The sequence below is a fragment of the Felis catus genome, chromosome B2, assembly GCF_018350175.1.
Source record: "Felis catus isolate Fca126 chromosome B2, F.catus_Fca126_mat1.0, whole genome shotgun sequence".
Classification (NCBI taxonomy): Eukaryota; Metazoa; Chordata; class Mammalia; order Carnivora; family Felidae; genus Felis; species Felis catus.
In genome coordinates, this window is record NC_058372.1 from 40746771 (window position 1) to 40766072 (window position 19302).

Sequence of the window (19302 nt, forward strand, 5' to 3'; positions counted from 1 at the left end):
TAAGTTCTCTTGCCCCATGATTGAAGAATTCCTCTCGTGGGCCCTCAGTGCTTTGGAGAGCCCATTAGTCTTAGAAAAGTATAACTATCCCCCGCCCTGCACAATTACACAAACAAAATGGCTGTCCTGTCAGTCTTGGCATTTAAAAACAGAAGAATGACGACATGGCCAGTACATTTTTCAGACTCCTGTGCTTATGCACCAAGTGACACTTTGGATGTAGAATGAAACAACTTGGAGCCTGTAATGGCAAACTCTTAAAAAGGGGAGTTGCCCTCAGTGCAGCCAGTAGTAGCCTCAGGGTGGAACTGAATTCATGTGCTATGAAGAGTGATCCACTGAGAGGCGCCCTGAGTCCACCATGAGGGCATGTCGGGAAGTAGTGGGCCTGAGCCAGGGCTCATTCGCTAATATTTTAAGTCATTCAACAAATGTTTGCCAAACGGTTTTAGGGACCCTAAACTTTAAATCCCACCATCAGAAAGAGTCTCTGTAGTAAGATGGCTGCCCTCCTTGGGAGATTCAGATTGGATAAGTGGGGTATCCGCTTTCTTGGAGTCCGCTACTTCTCAGTGTTCAGGAGGGGAGGGGGCCCAGGGCCATCAGCCAGCCTCTGGGGCCTGGCCTGCGTCTGCACCCTCGGCTTCCACCTGGTTACTCTTGCCCAGCTTTTTCAAGCTCTCCAGAAAGGCCTTCCAAGTCTCCGACACGCTCTTTTCCAGAAGCCAGCCCTCACTCTCGCACTCAAGGTCTTCGGGGTTCGACACACCTTCCAGTGCTGTGTGCAGGTAGCGTAGGCCAATTGTGATGGACACCTGGTGGGGAGAAGAGACTTAGAGGAGGTCTGGGAGAAGTAGGTGGGGACTGAGGTTGTTAGGAGACCCTGGAAGCCACCGGCCTGTTCACCCCGGGGGCTCTACGAGTATGACAGGCTCTGCTGAGTCTGGGTTGGTGAGGGCCTGCCCACCAGCCTGGCCTGGTGCTCAAAATAGCTGTCTTTTCTCCAGCCTCATCTCCAGCCCTATTCTCCTCCCTTTCTGGCCACCCTGGGCTTCTTTGGGTCCCATCCACACTTTCTTCTCTCCAGCCTTTACCTCTTGCTGTTTGCCTTAAACGTTGTTCCCCTCCACGCTCCCCCTTCAATTCAGCTTCAGCCCTCGGTGAGTGACCCTGCTACTCATTCTGCCTCCTCTTTCTCTCCAGTCTCACCCGTTCTGGGGGGATTAGTCCTGGGGGGATTAGGTTTCCCCTCCTTGCACCCCATCCCGTTCCTAGCACATTGTTTGGCACATATGAGGTGTTGGGTAAACTATTTGCTAGACAGAATTAAAAAGTCACCTCCTTTTCAGCAAGCAATATTATCATATGTGGTTTCCTTCTACTTCTGCTATTTTGATTAGTGTGGGGATGAGTGGGTGATTTGTTTGCGTTTGTTCACTAGCAGTCGCTGTAGCAGGCTGTGGTGCCAAAATGCCTGGGTTCAAACCCCAGTCCTGATACTTAGCCAGCCATGTGAGTAAGAAACTTCAGTTTACTCATGTGGTTTGCAAATTTTCAGATGGAGTGTCTCCTGCCTCTTGTGCATGCTGTGACATGTCAGGATGTGTAGAGCATTGTACGTGGTGCCCAGTAAGGATGAATAGATGTGTCAGCTGTAATTGGTTATCAGTGTGGTAAGTACTGTTTGCATCTTTCCAATGTATCGTGTTACCCCTTGTTTCTACATAGATTCCCGCTTTACTCTCTTACATTTCTCCTTTCGTGGTATAACAGACTCTGAGCTGGCGAGGCCTGCTCATAGAGACCGTCCACCCCGATGCATCTTGTTCATTCAGTCTCCCAGCCCACAGAACGGCACCCAGTGGTGGTAGGGCTTCAGTAAACATCTACTAAATGAATGCTATGGGAGCACTTTATAATTGCAGTGGTGGATGACATTAGTGATTGATGTTTTAGGTTTTCGTTATTGTCATTGTCCGTTGAAAGTTTAATATAATGTTTATGGTGAAAAAAACTCACCTCCTCCAGGACGTCCTCCTGGTGTACATACTCCTACTCCGATTCCCTCCTCCTTTCCTGAAGCAGGTCTACTGCTGCATTATGAATTTTGCACTTGGTCATGGTCCTCCCTTTGGTTCATGAGTTAGATGTCACCTCCTAACTGGATTGTGAGGCCCAGGAGAGCAAGGCTCAAGCCAGAGCCCTATCTTAGTTTAGCCACCCTCATGCCCATCACAGAGCTCTGCCAACTGAAGGCCTCAGCTAAAAGTCAAGAGCATTTACTCCCTGTTCACGATGAGCTGGTCCTCATCTCATACAGTCACTAGCTTCCTGGAAAGGCGAGGAAACTGAGAGGCAGCCAGTGGAACCCTGTTTTCCCACTGTTAGCCTTTCAGTCTTTTCATGGGTTTTCAGGGTACATGAGCTTCTGACCTTCCAGCAGTAAGCTTCTCACCTCGCTCTACCCATTCATTCCCAAGACTGTGCCTCAAGTAGTCAACAATCAGTAAAACGTCATTCATTTGCCTTGACATGAAAAGAAACCCTCCCTTCCCCAGCCAGCCTATCCCCCGACAATACAGTACCTGCAGTGTGATGTGGTGAGTTAGAAGTAGTCATCTCAGCCCAGGGCACAGCTACATGTTAAATGCCATAGCACTAAGAGAGCGACTTACTTAAAGGAAACTTTCAGTGAATCTCCTCTAATGGGCAAACTTTCCCCACTGATATTTCTGGTTTTGGACTTCTGGATTTTGGAGTGGATTTTCTGCTGCCAGCTGAAAGCCAGAGCCCCGGAGTCACCCTCTGTACCACCTTGGTTTACCACTCACACTTGCTCTCAATCAGCACCCGGGACAGCGCCCAGCACTCAGGTGTTTAAGAAATAACTCCGATAAATGAATGAATGACATCTTGCTACATCCCAAGTTCTGTACAGAGAGGAATTAAGCCTTATAGGTGAAATCAGATAAATCCACAAATAGTTAGAATAACAGGTAAATTGCTACCAGAATCTTGAGAGAAGCACAAATCCAAATAGCTCCCATTTCCTGGACATAATACATATCACCCCCTGATCCCCCCCAGGAATCCCAAAGCCAAGTGCTGTCGGTCCCATATAAAGAGATGTTAAGTAACTTTCCAAGACCCCAGACTGAAAAAACAAAGGCACATGATGAACCTCTAAAACATGCAAAGTGAAAGAAGGCAGACAGAAAAGGTCACATATTTTGATGGCATTTATATAAAATTTTGTCCAGGATGGATAAATCCACAAAGCTGGAGCACAGATTAATGGTTTCCAGGGGCTGGAGGGGTGGGAGGCAGGGGGGCGGGAGATGGGAAGTATGCTGCTTAATGGGTAGGAGCTTCTCTTTGGGAGTGATGGAAATGTTTTACAACTAGATAGAGGTGGTAGCGGATGTTGTAGTAGTTGTACAACGTTGTGAATGTACTAAATGCCACTACGTTGCTCACTTTAAAATGGTTCATTTTCCGTTCTGTGAATTTCACCTCTATCGATTATTTTTTGAGTGATAGGAAAGAAACAAAAAATAGTAGAGGTGCTGGGGTTTAAACTTAGGCCTGCCTGCCTCACCCACAGCAAGGCTGAGGGCTGCTTCTGAGGAGAGAGGCAAGCACTCCAGGCTGGGCCCCACCCGTTAAATCCAAGAGGGGCAGGTGACCCCCACTCCCCTCACCCCCAGCTGGCCCAGAGCCTACCTCAAAGAGCCAGACGAGGAGTGTGACGGCGCCCATGGAGTTCATGAGGCTGCCGTAGTAGCTTAGCAGGGCGGCCCTGCAGCCACGCACCCACAGGTTGAGCTCCTCTGTCTGGTGGTCGTAGCTGTAGTGAGCCGAATTGTTGGTGAGCTGGTACTGAATGCAGGGCCGTGGCGAGTTGGGGTTGCAGCAGCTGAAGGGAACTCCATCCACCAGGTATCGCCCGTCCACATTGCTCTTGATGCGACTGGAGGAGAAAGATTAGGGGCTTCTCAGACTTCTCACCAGGGGCCAGTTCCTCCCATCCCACAGCTCTGAAAAGCTGTAATATTCATTCATCCATCCATCCATCCATCCATTCATTCATGAAATAATAAAGGCACCTACTATGTGCCAGCCACTGTTCTAGAAGCTGAAGGTGGAGAAATGACGCTAGAGAACCAATGTCCCTACTTCCTAGAGTTTGTGTTCTTGAGGGTTGAGACAGATGATAAATCAAGAAGCGAGTAAATAAGGAATACAGAAATGCATCCAACCACGCTTTGTACTGCCAGGCCTCTGCATGCAGCAATTTCTTGGAACCGTGTCAGCCTGGTAGGACAGGTGGTGACTGGAACAGGACTGCCTAGCGTTCGTGGCCAACAGCCTTTGCCCCGCAGCCCCTCTGCAACCTTACCTCTAAAAAGTCACTAGGGACCAAGGCTCCCTCTGGCCAGATGGGTTCTGTTCAGTATATATTTCCAGAAGGCCTGCTGTAGCCCAGGGCCCGTGCAGGGACAGGGAATGAGACTGGAAATAGTTACAGTCCTTGCCCTCAACTTGCTTGCTGTCCACAGTGAACTCTGCCCCTAGCCAGGTGGGAATTTCTTATTCACCTGAAGGCTGCAGCCCGTATTACTTTTGCACTTCCATTTGTAGGTATATATTTGGTTAGGGCGCACCATACGTTCATGTGGGTTCAGAATTCAAAAGGGGCAGACATCTTTACTCTGAAAGTTCTCTCCATCCTCATCAGGCATCTGAGTGTGTCCTACCTGACCTGAGTGAGGTTACCCAGGTGTCTTTATGCACCAGAATTCATCAAGCTGCACACTTAAGATTTGTGCACCTGAGTGTATGCATGTTATCTTGAATCACAAGGTTTTTTTAAGTTGCACAGACTTTTACAAACATGAGAGTAGAATGTATGAGAATAGAAATGTAATTATTTAAAATAGAAACTATAATTCCAATTCTGGGTATCTATCTGAAAAAAATGAAAACGTTAACCTCAGGGTCACTGGCTGGCTCAGTCAGTGAAGCATGCGACACTTGATCTCGGGGTTGTGAGTTCGAGCCCCACATTGGGTATAGAAATTACTTAAAAATAAAATCTTAAAGAAGAAAAAAAGAAAACATTAAATCAAAAAGATACATGCATCCCTGTGTTCATTGTAGCATTATTTACAAAAGTCAAGACATGGTAACTACTTAAGTGTCCATTGATAGGTGAATGGATAAAGAAACTTTGGTACATACACACACATACGCACATGCACGTGCACACACACACACACACACACACACACACACACACACAGGAATATTATTCATCTCTATAAAAAGAAATCTTGCCATTTGCAAAAATGTGGGTGGATCTTGAGTACATTATGCTAAGTGAAATAATAAAGACAAATACCATATGATCTCACTTACATGTGGAATCTAAAAACAAACCAAAGAAAGTTGTGGTTGCCAGGACAGGTGTGGGAGATGGGCAGAATGGGTGAAAGTGGCCAAAAGTCCTGGGGATATAATACCCAGCATCGTGACTATAGTTAATAATGCTGTATTGAAAGTTGCTAAGAGAATAAATCTTAAAAGTTTCTTATCACAAGAAAAAAAATTCTGTACCTAGGTATAGTGATAGATGTTAACTAGATGCATAGTGGGGCTCATTTTGCAATATATGCAAATAGCAAATCGTTATGTTGTATCCGAAAACTAATGTTGCATGTAAACTATACCTCAATAATAAACATAAATAATAGAAACTGTTTTCAATATTCATTGAAATGATAATTTCAGTGTTTAGCTTCTAAATGTCCATGTTTAATCTCCAACTCATTCTTGTCCCTTGGCCTCCAGATCCCCCCAAACTGTAGCCAACTGTCTGTCCTTCTAAAAAGACTTCATACCTGATAAGCAAACACAGATTCTGCAAATGTTCTTTTTCTTCTTGTTTTTTACCCAAATGATAACGTCCTGTCTTGCCCCTTTCTTTTTTCCCTTAGCAGTATCTTAGAGATTTTTTATATCTATCAATAGAGAGTATTCTCCAGGTTTTTAATGAGCTACACGGTATTGCCGTTGCACAGATGGTCCTGGGGCACTAGTCAGTTCCCTACTGATAGATGTTTAGGGCTTTCCCAATCTCCTGTTAATTTAAACATTGTGCATATTGTGGCTATATCTAGAGGGTAAATTCCTAGAGGGGGCATCCCTGCATCAAAGTGTGGATCCATCTGTGACCGCCCTAGACCCCTGCCATATTTCTCCCTGGCGTGTGTAGAATCATACCCCTAACAGACATGCACAAGAGAACGTACCCTTCATGCTGTACCCACATGGGTTCGATTTTTGATCTTTGCCAACCTGAGAGATGAAAAATAGTATCTCAGGGTTGTCTCAATTGCCATTTCTCTCATTACGAATGAAGTTGAGTATCTTCTGATATGTCGGAAGAGCCATTTGTGGTTCCTTTTCTGTGAACTGTTGATCAGTATGATTAGGACTTTAGGAAGGTTCTGTACAATGTGGCCTCCTTGGTTCCAGAAAAGTCCTCACCTGGGTTATGGTGACCATATTTCCAATGGTCTGCAGTCCCTGACCTCTACTTCCTAGACAGGACCCCAGCTGAGAGAATGGGTGGTCCTGGGTGCACAGGACACCTGAACTTACTCCCAGCTCATCCCTCTGGACAAGGTCCTTACCCTCTCTGGGCCTCAGCTCCCTCATCTGTAAAATGGAGTTGACATGAGGATCATATGAAGGGATGTGTGTAAAAGGTCTTAGAAAAGTGGCTGGCACATAATAAGTGCACAGTGAATGTGAACTCATGGCTGAGGCTGGGCAGGGTGGAGGAATGAGAGCCTTCACATGTGCTCCATGTGCCCTCAAGCAACAGCTGTGGCAATGGAACAGACCATTCACCACCACTGGGCAATAGTCACTTGTGATCGGGTGGCAGGGTCTCTGCCAACTGTGAGGAAGAGGCTCTGAGAGCCTTCTGTGAGGATAGCAACCATGTCTGTGAGGGCAGAGCTCACCCCTGGCCTGAGGCCGTATCAGACATTTGTCACTGGCTGAAGTGGTTGCTACTGAAGTACTTACTTGAGCCCAACTGAGTGCACCAAGAGCACGGTGGGAGCAGAAACCACTCTGCTCTCCCCCTGCAGCCTGTCGCTTGGCACCTGGCGGTGGGGCCCAAGGTGGTCCCGGGTGGGAGGACTGAAGCAGAAGGGCTGTCAGTTTGGGTCTCCTGCCCCCCTCTTGAGGGGCCAGTAGTCCCTGGACACCTCAGCAGACAGTAGTCTCCCACCGATGACCAGCCCCAGCAGGCCTCTTTGAGGCTGGGGTCTCCGAGCTCAGATGCTCTTTGTCCCTCTGCCTGACCTGCAGGCTGTCCCTTGGGCCTGCTCCCAGCAGCACAACATCCCACCTGGGCCATTCCCAATGTCCCCATGAGAGGAGTGGGTATAGTGGGAGGAGCCAGCCTTTGAGTCGCAAATCTACATTTCTGATCTGTGGGACTTCATCCTCTGGACCTGTGTGAGGTGGGGATAACTACAGCCCCCTCTCGGCAGCCGTGGGGAGCTCTAAGTGAGTCAGTGTGAGGAATGTGCTTGACACAGGCCCTCAGAGAAGGCCCCACGCAGAGCCACCTGGGCAGGACCTTGCAATCCACCAGATTGTTCTATGGAGGCAGAAGTGGTGCCCTGAGCAGGGCAGGGCGGGGCCTCACCCAAAGCCAAACAGGAAGTGGAAGACCAGCCCACAGCAATTGCCCACTCCTCCCATCAGAGTTTCTTCAGAGCCTCACAGGTCTCTCTCCTGTATGTTGGCTTTTCTATTTAAACTTCATGAGAAAGCGTGATTCCCTCCCTTGTTCCCTGCCCCAGAAGCCCTTTCCTGTCCACCATTCTCTCTCCTTATGCACTCTCAGGTGTCCCTAAGCTGGGGTAAAGCCTACAGACTTGCCCCATACATAGTACATGTATATCTGAAGTGAAGGCCAGGCCTGCAGTTGTGTGGGCTGAGGCCAGGAGAGGATCTGAGCTACCCTCACTCTGCAGGCTGGCCTTCTGGAGACCACTTATCTTCCCACCTCACCTCACTCACTCCCCCAAATGGGGAAGCCACCTTGCTAGTCTCCTTAAGGCAGAGCCGTGTCTCCCCCCACAATGCTCCCCCCTCCCCCCCCCCCCCCCCCCCCCCCCCCCCCCCGCAGACTGGGGATTCCTGAGGTCAGGGCTTGTCTTGCCTCGGACTGAGGCTCCCTGAGGACAGGGTTGTCTCCCACCTGAGACTGGGGCTCCCTGAGGGCAGGGCTGTGTCTCCTGTTTGTGTCCTCCCTCAATACCTACAGTACTTTATATCCAAAACAGGTCCTACCTTAATCAAGACCCTTACAAGCCCTGGTGAGCCCTGAGCAGAGCAAGATTTGTAGCCTGGGAAATACTCTGATATAAATAGCCAGCTCACCACCTAAGGAGCTTTGTCTTAAGAGGGTGAGTGGGGCCTTAATCTGTGGTTAGAACCAGGACAAGCACTGAGTAAACAAGGTGATTCTTCTACGGGAGAGGGAGGGCTATTTCTATAATTACGGGACTCCAACAGATCTCAGGCTGGGGGTCCGGGGAAGCCACAACCTCCATGAAGCCAGGCCTGCCTCCCCCATGCTAACTTGGGTCTTCTCCTCAGGGAGCCCCAGCCTGAGGAGAAGACACACCCCTGCCTCAGGGAGCCCCAGTCTGAGGGGAGACACAGCCTTGCCCGTGGAGAGCCTCAAGCTGAGGGGAGACACAGTCCAGCCCTCAGGGAGCTCCTAGCCAAGGTCTAGTCTTCTTGAGATGTCTATAAATTGTTCAGGAAGAGTGAAAGGAGCCTGTAGCCTGTAGGTTCCCTGGTTGGGATGAGAAAGTGAGAGGGCTTGGTGCCAGCTTCTCCCTCAGGCTGAGGGTTCGAGGCCAAGCCCTCCTGGCTGATGGTTTCTGGTGCCAAGGCCTTTTACCCCGAGACACTAAAGCTCTGCTTATCCAGAAAGCAATGGGGACCTTGAAAGGAATTGTCTGAAGACTTCATGTCCCTCCTCATGTGATGCAGTAAGATATACACAGGGCACCCTAGGAAGTGTTCTTGCCAAAACCAAACCTGAATCCAAGCACACCCTGACTATTGGCTTATGGGGGAAACACAGGGGACTGAAGAACAAGTTAGATGACACCACTTGGCTGCAACTGCTCAATCCAGAATGTGAGGAACGAACTCTTCAGAACAAGTGGCCCAGTTCCTCCAGTACTCACATGGCTGGACAGTAACCGTTACAGAGAAAAGGAGATGAAAGAGATCAGAGAACCAAATGCAAAGTGTGGACTTGGTTTGGATCCTGATTTGAACAAATCAACTGTGAAAGATACTTTGAAACAATAAGAGAAAATTGAACAGACCAGATATTAGATGAGATTGCTGCTGGTTTTGTTGGGCATGATTACTATTGTGCTTATATCAAACAAAAACAAAAAAGCAAAAAACAAGCAAACCCTCTGTACCTGTTAGAAATGCCTCCTAAAGTATTTATAGGTGAAAGGAAATGAAGGTCGGGATTTGCTTTAAGACACTCAGAGGGTAGGGGCGCCTGGAGGGCTCAATCGGTTGGGTGTCTGACTTCGACTCAAGTCATGATCTCACGGTTCGTGAGTTTGAGCCCTGTATCGGGCTCTGTGCTGACAGCTCAGAGCCTGGAGCCTGCTTGGGATTCTGTGTCTCTGTCTCTCTCTGCTCCTCCTCTGTTCATGCTCCGTCTCTCTCTCTCTCTCTCTCTCTCTCTCTCTCTCTCTCTGTCTGTCTCTCTCTGTCTCTCTCTCAAAAAGTAAACATTTAAGGGGCACCTGGGTGGCTCAGTCAGTTAAGCATCTGACTTCAGCTCGGGTCATGATCTCATGGCTCATGAGTTCGAGTCCCACGTCAGGCTCTGTGCTGACAGCTCAGAGCCTGGAGCCTGCTTCGGATTCTGTGTCTCCCTCACTCTGCCCCTCCTCTGCTCTCTCTCTCTCTCTCTCTCTCTCTCTCTGTCTCTCAAAAATAAATAAACATTAAAAAAATAAAGTAAACATTTAAAAAAATAAATCAGTAATAATTAAAAAAAAAAAAAAGATACTCAGAGGGGATAATGTGTCTTTGGAAGGGGGATATAGATGAAACAAGAAAGTGAAAATGTGCATATTTGTTGAAGCTAGGAAAGGTGTACATGGAAATTCAGGATAATCTCTCTGCTTTTGTGAATGCTTGAAAGTTTCCATGACAAAAGTTGAAATGCAATAAAATAAAAGAAGCGCTGTCTGAGAACTCCAAACCTGTGTCTCGATAACTTGCTCTGAAGAAGATTCAGTCGCTGAGGGAGGCCGCATCCCTGGACTCTGCTCCTCCCTCCGAGGGCCTCCCCCAGTTATAACGGAGCATCTCCCCACCCCCAGAAGCACCAGGCCGGAGCCGGTGAGAAAGTAAACACAGAAGGCAGAGCAGAGCCCAGCCTCGCATGCCCAAGGCCATGGGGAGCCTGGGCAGGATCTCTGGTTCCTATGCGGCTACCTCGTATTTTTCTGAGACCCTGGCACAGAAGCACTGGAATCTAGTCATGATCCACAGAAGTTTCTCAAGCATCTCTGCCCACACCTTCCAGTGTCCCTCTGGAGGAGGACAGCATGGAGGACAAGAAGGGGTGAGAGGGGACAATGAGGCACCACCCCCAAAGTGGCCGGGAGAATTCAAAGTTTCGGTCAGTTAGGACATAGATTCATTTAACAAGGAAACTGTACAAGGTAACTTTAACATCGCTGCAAAGCAGCACAGCAGAGTGGGAGGAACAGAATTAGAACCTGGCACTCCATACAGTGGGAGATTCTTTGTCATGGAAAGGAAGGAAGTTCTAACAAATGTGGCAACCTGGTTGAACTTGGAAAACGTTATACCAAGTCAAAGAAGCCAAGCCTGGGGCCGCCTGGGTGGCTCAGTCAGTGAAGCTTCTGACTTCGGCTTAGGTCATGATCTGACGGTTCGTGGGTTCAAGCCCCATGTCAGGATCTGTGCTGATGGCTGAGTTTGGAGTCTGCTTTGGATTCTCTCTCCCTCTCTCTCTGCCTCTCTCTCTTTCAAAAATAAACATGAAAAATATATTTTTTTAAGGCCAAGCCCAAAAGGACCAATATTCTATGATTTCATGCAAATGAGATTCCAGGAGAAGGAGGTCTATAGAGACAGAGAGACGATTATAAAGCAGGGCCGTGGAAGCTAGGGAGTGAAAGCTGGAAGGTACAGGGTTTCCCTGCCATGTGATGAGCACATTTTAAAGTGGACTGTGGCATTGACTAGTGGCACAGCTCTGTGAAGAGGCCAAAAACCATTGAATCATCCACTTTAAATGAGTGAGTTGTAAGGAATGTGAATATCTCAATAAGGCTAGTTTGTAAAAGTGTACCGCCCGCCCCACCGCTTCCTGCTGTGAGATCTAACCTGAGGCTCAGATCTTTTATCTATCAAATAGAGATAATACCTGCAAAAATTACAAACGCCCCAGAGAGGGGTTTTGTGCAGAATAAATGTGGGACCCGGCAATATAGTGATAGGGGGCAGAATAGGTGGGTGGGAGATGGCCACTGGGCTTTTTGAACCTGGGACCACTGGAGGGGTGAGGGGTGGGGAGATTGTCAATTCTTATAAAAAGCCTTCAATTGATATTGTTTAGATCAGGAGCCTTCAGGAAACAGCCCTTGATCTTAAAGATTCCCTTGAGAAGTCTCCAAAAACCAGCCACCCCTCCATGCTTGTCGGGACCACAAGCTCCGTGCTCAGTTTTCTGGGGGACCAGTAGTGGGGGGCATACCTAAGGAGGTCCTAGGGAGCCCTGTGGGCAGGAACCCAGCCCTGCTGTCAGGAGCTGGACTGGAAATGTTCCCTGTAGCCCAGTCCAGCGAGGTGTACATGGCGTGAAATGGGAAGAGATCCCCCACAGCCTGCAGGAAGGACCAGAAGTCATGGGCACTAGGCACTGCCCACGCGCAGGACCAGTGTCACTGGAGGATCTCGGTGCATTTTCTGCAGACTTCCCACCCTCTGGCCAGCTCACTGCTCCTGGGATCGCCTCCCAGAGTCCTCAGGGTCAACCAGGAGACTGAGGCCCACCCCAGCCTCTTTGTTGGCCTCTCTGAACTTGGTGGTGAAAGGAAAAAGAGAAAAAGATGAAGCATTCCTTTTAAAAAATCTTGGTGGAAGGGGCGCCTGGGTTGCTCAGTTGGTTGAACGACCAACTTCAGCTCAGGTCATGATCTCGCGATTTGTGGGTTCGAGCCCCGCGTCGGGCTCTGTGCTGACAGCTCAGAGCCTGGAGCCTGCTTCAGATTCTGTCTCCCTCTCTTTCTCTGCCCCTCCCCTGCTCATGCTCTCTCTCCCTCTCAAAAACAAATAAACATTAAAAAAAAAATCTTGGTGGAAGATGACCCAACTCCCTCAACCTGCGAGGGAGGCTCCTGTGAGGCCCCACCCCTGCTTCTCTTTGCTTCTGCTGCTCCTGGATCCTCGCCCTGAGGGTGCTGCTGAGAAACGCCAGAAAAAGGTAAATGCTTACCACTTCTCAATGCCCGGCCTCTCAAAAAAAGAAATAAATACACTTTATATGGTTCAGGGGAGGATTTGGGGAGTCAGCTTTGTCCGGTAAACTTAATAATCCTCCTAAGTAAAGCAGTGAAGATAAGAACAGGAAACAATTTGAGCATCCAGGGAAAGGGAGGGAAAAAGTGCCTCTCCACGTCGTCTCATTCATTTCTTCCTTCCTTCTTCCCACCAACAGATAAAGGTTGTGCCAGCGCTGGCCCTCAGGCAGATCCAGCCCATGAAGCTTTCTAGACACAGCCCCGAGGAGCCTGCCCTCGCTTACAGGTGTTGCCCACTGTCATTAATGTGAGAGTTTGTGGGACACAGTGAGGTGGTCCTCTCTCTGCAACAGTGACCCTATCAGGCTGTACCCTCAGCAGCACAGGAGTGTGACTGTAGGTGAGGCATTTCAGGTCTACCATTGTGTCTTGAGACCAGCTTTGTGGCAAGTTAAAACCAAGATACAGTTTCTTCCCAGAAGCTTAGCCTAAGGGAAGTAAGAGAGAGACAGAGGAGCAAAAGCCTCAAAAGAAGCTTACACTGGTATTCTAATAGAAGCAAAGAAGAACAACCTAAGGGCCTCCCTGAGTATAATATGATGCACCAATTAAACATGATCATTTTAGGGGCGCCTGGGTGGCGCAGTCGGTTAAGCGTCCGACTTCAGCCAGGTCACGATCTCGCGGTCCGTGAGTTCGAGCCCCACGTCGGGCTCTGGGCTGATGGCTCAGAACCTGGAGCCTGTTTCCGATTCTGTGTCTCTCTCTCTCTCTCTGCCCCTCCCCCGTTCATGCTCTGTCTCTCTCTGTCCCAAAAATAAAAAAATTTAAAAAAAAATTAAAAAACATGATCATTTTAGACAAGTCCTGGATGACATCACTTGCATGTAAAATCTGAAAAGCCAAACATATAGAAACAGAGGCTAGCATGGCGGTCGCTGAGGGCAGGGAGAGGGAAGGGAAGAGACTGGTCAAAGGTTACAAACTTCCAGTTTTAAGGTGAGTAAGTTGTGGGGATCTCATGTACCGCCTGGGGATCATATTTAACAATACCGTATTATGTAGGAATGCAAGCTGGTGCAGCCACTCTGGAAAACAGTATGGTAAAAACTAAAAATAGAACTACCCTACGACCCAGCAATTGCACCACTAGGCATTTATCCAAGGGATACAGGTGTGCTGTTTCGAAGGGACACATGCACCCCATGTTTATAGCAGCACTATCGACAATAGCCAAAGTATGGAAAGGGCCCAAATGTCCATCAACGGATGAATGGATAAAGAAGATGTGGTTGGTATATATATACAATGGAGTATTCCTCGGCAATCAAAAAGAATGAAATCTTGCCATTTACAACTACGTGGATGGAACTGGAGGGTATGATGCTAAGTGAAATTAGTCAGAGAAAGACAAAAATCATACGACTTCACTCATATGAGGACTTTAAGAGATAAAACAGATGAACATAAGGGAAGGGAAACAAAAATAATATAAAAACAGGGAGGGGGACAAAACAGAAGAGATTTATAAATATGGAGAAAAAAACAGAGGGTTACTGGAGGGGTTGTGGGAGGGGGGATGGGCTAAATGGGTAAGGAGCACTAAGGAATCTACTCCTGAAATCGTTGTTGAACTAGATGCCAACTAATTTGGATGTGTTTTAAAAAATAAAATAAAAAAAAAACAAACAATACTGTATTATGTACTTGAAAGTCGCTAAGAGAGTGGACCTTGAATGTTCTCGCCGCAAGAAAGCAATGGCAATTATGTGCCGTAATGCAAGTCTTAGCTAATGGTAGGGTGGTAATACAAGTGTATCAAATTAATGCCTTCTGCACCTTGACCGTACACAATGTTATTTGTCAATTATATTTAAACAAAGCTGGGGAGGTGGGGGGGGGCATAATTGTTTTGGACATTATGCAAATACTATATTATCAGATTACCAAATGGGGTGCTCAGTTGTATTTATACCGTGGTTACAGTACTTATTATGTAAATGTTCATGTGACTGAACAGGAAGGTGGAAAATTGAAAGCCATTTTCTTTTTTGTGGGTAAGAACCTGGCTTGAATTCCTTTTCCTGTTTTCGTTTCTCTTAATGTTGTCACCATATTTTCTTGTGTAACAGAGAAACTGTTCAGGTCACTGGAGTTAAGATAGTTTCACTCCAACAAGTTGGTATGAAGCATGGAGGTGGGGGGTTTTGTTTTGGGGGTGTTTTGGGTTTTTTTGCTTTTAGTTTGTAAGATTTTATTTTTAAGTAATCTCTGTACTCAACATGGGGCTCAAACTTACACCCTGAGATAAAGAGTCTCATGCTCCGACTGAGCCAGCCAGCTACCCTGCATGGAGGTGGTTCTGATCAAGCTTACGGTTTGACTGAAAATTTAGACCTGCCAACCACTGAGAGTAGAGCAACCTGGAGAATTTCTCTGCTCTGGGACAAAAGGAGATTTGGGGATTACGGAGAGATTCTGTAAGTCTGTCCAATGACAAATCAGTGCAGAAGGCAATCAAGGAACATGATAGGAAAAAATGACAGCTCTTTCTTATTTGCTCACAAAGGCTGTTTGTACCTTCAGCTTCTCCTCCTCTCCCACCCCCATCCCCAGGAATTCTGCTCATCCCTCCTGGGGCAGCTTGTGCAAATCATGCCACCTTGTACCCTCCCTGCAGACCTGTCACCTCGGAAGGGCAGAGCCATTTATAAGCCTCTCCTTAATTAGGGATTTGTAACAGTAATCCTCACCCACGGAAAAAATAGAATCCCAAGCAATGACCTTCAATCTGACTTCCCTTGCATGTGAGGTGCAGCTAAGCTAGCCATCTGGGCTTCGTAGGTGTTGTCCGGGCTCCGGCCATGCCCTGCTGTTAGTGTGTCCAGCACCCTGCATGCAAGTTCCCTTGGACTCGCCCGCCTTACTCAGGAAAGCCATTCGGACCCCTCGCCTCAGCCAGGGAAGGGGTTGAGCGGGATGGAAAGAAGAGGTAAAAGAAAAGCCAGTGTCTCAGGACCGGCCGCCCTTTCCCTAGAAAATGACCTGAGACCCACAACGGCGAGTCTCTTGGGAAGAACAGTGTGCCGGAGTGAGCCGCTATTACCTCCAGCACAAAGGATGAGTTTCTCTGTTCCTCACCAGTACCTCCCTACATCACACTTCAGGATTTTATTTTTACACGCACCACAAATACTTTAGAAACTTTATCGCCTCACACTATCGTGATTCAAGAAGTAAACACCAGCTGGCATTTAATAAGCACTTGCTGTATGCCAGACTCTTTAATAAGCACTTGCTGTATGCCTAGACAGAGCTAGGAGGTGACCTCCAAGATTATCTATTCCAGGGGTGCCTGGCCGGCTCTGTTGGAGAAGCACGGGACTCTTGGTCGTGAGTTTGAGCCCCAGGTTGGGTATAGAGATTACTAAAAAAATAAATTAATTTAAAAAATTATTCCAATGCCTTCATTTTAAAGATGGGCAAGGAATGGGGCACCTGGTTGGCTCAGTCCGTTAGGTGTCCAACTTCAGTTTGGGTCATGATCTCGCGGTTTGTGGGTTCAAGCCCCACATCGGGCTCTGTGCTGAGAGCTCAGAGCCTGGAGCCTGCTTCGGATTCCGCGTCTCCTTCTCTCTCTGTCACTCCCCCTCTCCTGCTTTGTCTCTCTGTCTGTCTCTCTCTCTCTCAAAAGTAAATAAACACTAAAAAAAAAAAATTTTTTTTAATAGGCAAGCAAGAATCCAGAGTGGCAAGCCACTCACCCAAGATCACAAGCTAATTTACAGCCAAATTATACAGCCAAACCTACAGCCTAGACTTCCTAATTGCCCTGTCCTCTGCTCTTGCCACCACACCCAAGGACAAACACCTTGAGAATGGATGCTGGTGTCAGAAGGTTGGAAAACAAGCGAACTCACCAGGGAATTTAAGCTTCTGGGACTGAACCCATCAACATCGAGTGAACAAGACAAAAAAGCCAAATAACGTCTCAGTAGATGTCATCTATGAGTGCCTCATCCCTACGGTATGAAGTAGACACACATGCCTGGCTGGGGCTTCCTCCCTGGAGACTCCTGTCCAAGCAACTTATATAACTTGACACCTTCCTCCCACCTTAGCCGGACATTAGGTTGAGTGTATGATACCGCCATCTTTATAGGTCAAAAATGTTAGTGTATCGGCAATTTCATATGGGCCAGCTGAATCCAGCCTCACACACACAGTACTAAGTCGTGCACACACAGCACCCCATGGGCCTCCGAGTCCCCAGCTAGCTCTGACCCCAGGACTGGAGAGCACTCACTCTTTGACTTCTTTGGAGGAGAAGTCCAGGTAACGATTGCTGATCCACTGAATCTCAAACCAGTCTCGAAAGCCATTGTTGCCGCAGCATTTGAACTCGATCTGTAGCAGGTCGATGGTCTTCTTCATGAAACACCGGCCGGGGGTGTCTGTGTCTCGGTAGTACTTCATGCCATTCTTGAGCCCCTGGGCCAGGGTGCTCTCCAGGGAGCCCCGCATTAGGAAGCAGCAGAGGGCCACCAGGAAGAGGACAATGTTGAAGAGGACACAGACGACCAGATACGACTTCAGCCAGGGCTTCCACTTGGCATACTTGGAGGGGTCCAGGGCGTCATAGCAGATCTTGCCAGCCAGAGAGTTGAAGACGCAGGACAGCACCCCCATCCCTATCAAGGAGTTGGGCACAAAATGGCTCTCTGAATTATTCATCACATCACTCCTCTTCCGCAGCTCGATCTTAAGGAACAGCCCTAGGCTGAAGATGACGATGCCAGCCAACACGGAGAGCCAGTTCATGAGCCAGAGCCCTTGGGCCAACTTGACCCGCTTCTTCTGGTCAAATTTGACTTTCAGCAGCGCCATACTTGCTGGGTGCAGTCTAGGCAGCTTCCCAGGACACAGCAACCACTCCTGACCTTAGTGAGCCCAGGGGCTGAAGATTCAGGGCCTTGGGAAGGGAGCAGGTGGCCCACGCTTCAGGGAGCTGCTCCGGGAGCTGCCCATGTTGAGCCCCTTAGCCCGGGACCCCCGTTAACTCAGTAGTGGTAACAGGGGCCTCAGAGTCGCCGCTCATGAAGGGGCCAGTCTCCGCGGTGTTGCGGCAGCGTCCTTCCCAGCCAAGGAGGGAGAGCCTGAACGCTGCAGATTAAAAGTGGGGTCCACAAGACCTCACGCTAATCTCTTTAGCCAGCTTCATCCCATTAGATAAAGCCGTGCTAGTTTCAGAACATGGCCAGAAGGAGCCTCCACGAGCGCCCCGGAGCAGAGAGCTCTGGGTTCAACATGAAGAATCAGGAACAGAAACAAGACTGGCCAGGGGAATGGGCTCTCCCTGAGGTCTGGCCCAGATCACGGGTCTCCCCAGAAGCCCGTTTCCAGGCCAAACGCCTTCAAATCTGAAACTTTCTATGAGACAAAAGACATTGTCATCCTAGTTGAAAAAGAAATGACAGATTGTAAGAAAACATTTACAACACGTAAAAAAATAAAAAATTAGTAAGCGTTTGTTTATTTTAAAACCCCCACAATTGCACAGTCAAAAGATCGAAAATTGACTGGCAAAACAGGTAAAAGACAGGAACAGATGATTTATGGCAGGCAAACTTGAAAAGTCCAATCTGGAAAAGATGTTCAATCTGAGTAGAACACAGGGAAGTGCAAGTAAGGTAATAATAAAAGACCGAATTTGATCCATCGGATTGAACATCTATCAAAATTCTGTCACCCAACAGTATAAACAAAAACAATAGAAATGGAGATAGAAATGATGAGTCTATAATTTTTTTTTTTTAATTAGCAGATTTTATTTCTTAAGACAGTTTTAGGTTTACCAAAACCAAAAAAAAAATTTTTTTCAAGGGGCGCCTGGGTGGCTCGGTCAGTGAAGCATCCAACTTCAGCTCAGGTCATGATCTCACAGTTTGTGAGTTCAAGGCCCGCGTCAGGCTCTGTGCTGACGGCTCAGAGCCTGGAGCCTGCTTCAGATTCTGTGTCTCCCTCTCTCTCTGCCCCTCCCCTCCTCACATGTTCTTTCTCTCTTTCTCAAAAACAAATAAACATTAAAAATTTTTTCATTGGAAAAAAATTGAAAAGAAAGTACAGAGAATTCCCATAAACTCCTTTCCCACAACCAGTTTTCCCTAGAATTACCATGTAGCGTCTGTGGTACATTTGTTACAACTAATGAACAAATATTGGTATTATTGTTATTATTAACTAAAGCCCATAGTTTACATTAGGTCTTGCTTGTTGTGTTTTACATTCTGCGAGCTTTGCCAAATGCATAATGTCACGCATCCACTATTAGATCATATAGAATCGGACAAGAAAATTTCGCTGCTCTTAACAATCTCATGTTCCACCTATTCCTTCCTCCTTTCCTCCCTGCCCAACTCTGGGCAGCCAGCCTCTACAGTGTTACCTTTTCCAGAATGTCATATAATTGGAATCATAGCCTTTTCAGACTGATTTATTTCCCTTAGCAGTATGCACTTGGTGTCTCTTCATGTCTTTTTTGTGGCTTGATGGCTCATTTCTATTAATTGCTGAATAATATTCCACTAATATGGATTTACCACAGTTTATCCATTCACCTATTTAAGGGCATCTTGGTTGCTTCCAATTTTGGGCAATTATAAATAAAACACTG

General features: G+C 47.6%; 1 protein-coding gene across 1 annotated transcript; it reads right to left on the reverse strand.

The window, feature by feature from the left end:
* Positions 1-532: 532 nt before the first annotated feature.
* PRPH2 (peripherin 2) lies at positions 533-17619 on the reverse strand. Its single transcript, NM_001042568.1, is given in 3 exon segments — positions 533-815; positions 3724-3970; positions 16936-17619. Coding segments are annotated over 3 exon segments (1041 nt in total). The 5' UTR covers positions 17517-17619; the 3' UTR covers positions 533-602.
* Between the last annotated feature and the right edge of the window lie 1683 nt (positions 17620-19302).